Consider the following 2598-nt stretch of genomic DNA (forward strand, 5'->3'; position numbering starts at 1 on the left):
ATAAAATAAATTAAAATACCGAGGTAAATTATTTTTTGGTTACCCAAAAATATTTTTTATTGTTTTTAAATAAGTTGTAGTTGTACGGTAAAGACGTGGGCCCGCTTGCCTCTCTACCAATGAAATAAGCAACCCACCCAATCCGATCGCTACACCCACTTGTTCCCTCTCTTTATAATCTATGTGTAGATGTAGTAGGCTTGTAGAAGGTGAAGCGAAGACAAAGGCACTCATTTTCGGATCGCTCTCTGTTTTGTAGCAAATCCTTTGGCCCTTCGCTCTTCTCTGCTCCTCTCTCTCTCTCCCCTTCACATCCTCGACATGGCGTAAAACCATGGACGGTCCAAAGCTCGAAGCGGTAGCCATCATCATTTCCTCAGGTCAGCCCAAACCCTTCGCAGCTATATATTCACTGCTACAAACCAAATCCCACCTCCCCTCCCACCATCCCCGTCCTTCTCGCTTCTTTTGGACGCCATATTTCTCGCTATTCCATCCTAAAATCTGAAGTCATGGTAGATGGGCAAAAGCTGGATCAGATTTTTGAGTCACAGACGAAGCATTACGAGCGCAAAAGCTTGGATTTTGATACTAGTTCTTCCTGATTCAGCTTCGTATATCTGCTCTGGTTTAGTTCATGGAAGGGGAGGCGAAGCCGGAACGCTATTCCCCTGCCTTCCTCTCCATCGAGGCGGCCAAATCTAATCAAGAGGACGGCGATTGCAAAGGCGGAGGAGCATCGATCTGCTTGGACGCCATTCTGCCCGATGATTTACTGGAGAAAGTCCTCTCCTTGTTGCCGATCGTGAGCATAATCCGGTCGAGCTCCGTCTGCAAGCGGTGGCGTGAGGCGGTGCGCTCCGGACGGTGCTCCACGTCGCCGCAGAAGCCCTGGTACTTCATGTGCACCGGAAGCGACCACCGCGCCGCCGGATACGCCTACGACCCAAGCCTCCGCAAGTGGTACTGCTTCGACTTCCCCTGCGCCGAGCGGAGCAACTGGTCCAGCTCCTCCTCACGTGGCTTGGTCTGCTTGATGGACCGCGAGAGCCAAAGCAAGATCTTTATTTGCAATCCGGTCGCCAAGGACCGGAAGCGTCTGCCGGACGCCCCTGGCGGGGAGTCCCCCGACTACAGCGCACTTGCCGTGGCCGTCGATCGGTGGTCGAACGGCTACATGGTGGCGGTGGCTAAGTGCAAGCAGGTGCCCCAGGATTTCTACCAATGGGACTTCTCGATCCACATTTACGAGTCTGAGACTGAAACGTGGGTGACCACCCTCAGGGAAGTGATCGCAGGGTGGAGAGCAGGGGATGAGTGTGTGATCTGTAATGGAATTCTGTACTTTCTAATATACTCTACAGGTGTTCGAGGAAATGACGAGCCCAAGCATTGCCTTGTCATCTACGACCTTTTGGTGCGGTCTTCGCCCGCTTCGATCATGCGAATGGCCGTGCCGGTTCCTTTTTCCCTCACCTGTGGAAGGTTAATGAATCTCCAGGATAGGCTGGTCATGGTTGGTGGCATAGGGAAGCATGGCAGGCCGGGCATCATCAAGGGGATAGGCATCTGGGAACTTCACCAGAAGGAATGGCGCGAAATTGCAAGAATGCCCCACAAGTTCTTCCAGGGGTTCGGGGAATTCGATGACGTCTTCACTAGTAGCGGCGCCGATGACCTTATTTACATACAAAGCTTCGGATCGCCGGCGTTGCTAACCTTCGACGTGAGCTTGAAGATGTGGAAATGGTCAGTGAAATCCCCTTTGACTAAGAGGTTTCCTTTGCAGGTGTTCACTGGTTTTTGCTTTGAACCTAGGCTTGAGATCACTCCCTGATGCCTTGTTCATGGTTTTGCTTCATATGCCAAAGAAAGTTTGTGTTCTTACCATTTCGTTCTTCAATCCAATGAAAAGAAATTGAAAATGCAATCAGTCAGTTCTATTGAAGATGACCATTTTACAATTGCTTTCGTGCTAATTTTTTGGACCAACTTTCCCAGCAAATCTTTGTTTATGATCAAAATTCAAATCCTACTGATGCACTTACATAAGTTTGTTTCATCAAATGCTAGATGATAAAACAATTCTACTGTGCCTGTAAAATCTTGGCATGCACTGTCAGGTTTCAGTTTGCTTTAAGCTTTTTATGTTTACAGTTCATGCTCCTCTAACTTTGGCCCTCTCCTGTACATCTGTAAATCTGCAAATTGTGCATTAATTAGCTGAATTATGGAGAAGAAAAAGCTGAGCGTACTTGTTCCTTCTTTGAATATCTTTTTCCCTATCTTAAGATGATGGCAGATAACAGGAGCCCAGGTACTCTGCATAGTATCTACTGCTTAGTTGATAAAGATGGATAACTTGGACAATATGTGAGCACCTAGGCTTGTCGTTTGGGAAGCATACTTTCAATTTAATAAATAAAGTTGGCAGTAGTTCTTTTCAGGTTTCTGCTTCATGCCTAGAAAGATTGCAAGCCTTGTCTGTACTTGAGATCTCTCGTGTTGCTTCAGAGCTAAAAAGAAGAACTAAATACCGATTTCTTGAAAGGATGGATCACTGGGAAGGTTTTAGCTTGTGGTTTTGAGAAGATTCCC

General features: G+C 47.4%; 1 protein-coding gene across 1 annotated transcript; it reads left to right on the forward strand.

Annotated features, from left to right (window-relative positions):
* Positions 1 to 208: 208 nt before the first annotated feature.
* Positions 209 to 2154, forward strand: LOC121986402 (F-box/kelch-repeat protein At3g61590-like). The gene has a single exon (XM_042540340.1). The coding sequence runs from the start codon at positions 638 to 640 to the stop codon at positions 1835 to 1837; it is 1200 nt and encodes a 399-aa protein (XP_042396274.1). The 5' UTR covers positions 209 to 637; the 3' UTR covers positions 1838 to 2154.
* The last annotated feature ends 444 nt before the right edge of the window (positions 2155 to 2598 follow it).

The sequence above is a fragment of the Zingiber officinale genome, chromosome 1B (assembly GCF_018446385.1).
Source record: "Zingiber officinale cultivar Zhangliang chromosome 1B, Zo_v1.1, whole genome shotgun sequence".
In the NCBI taxonomy this organism is placed as follows: domain Eukaryota; kingdom Viridiplantae; phylum Streptophyta; class Magnoliopsida; order Zingiberales; family Zingiberaceae; genus Zingiber; species Zingiber officinale.

What these genes read in the sequence shown, in the direction of transcription:
- LOC121986402 (XM_042540340.1), top strand. Translation starts at nt 638, where the DNA reads ATGGAAGGGGAGGCGAAGCCGGAACGCTATTCCCCTGCCTTCCTCTCC.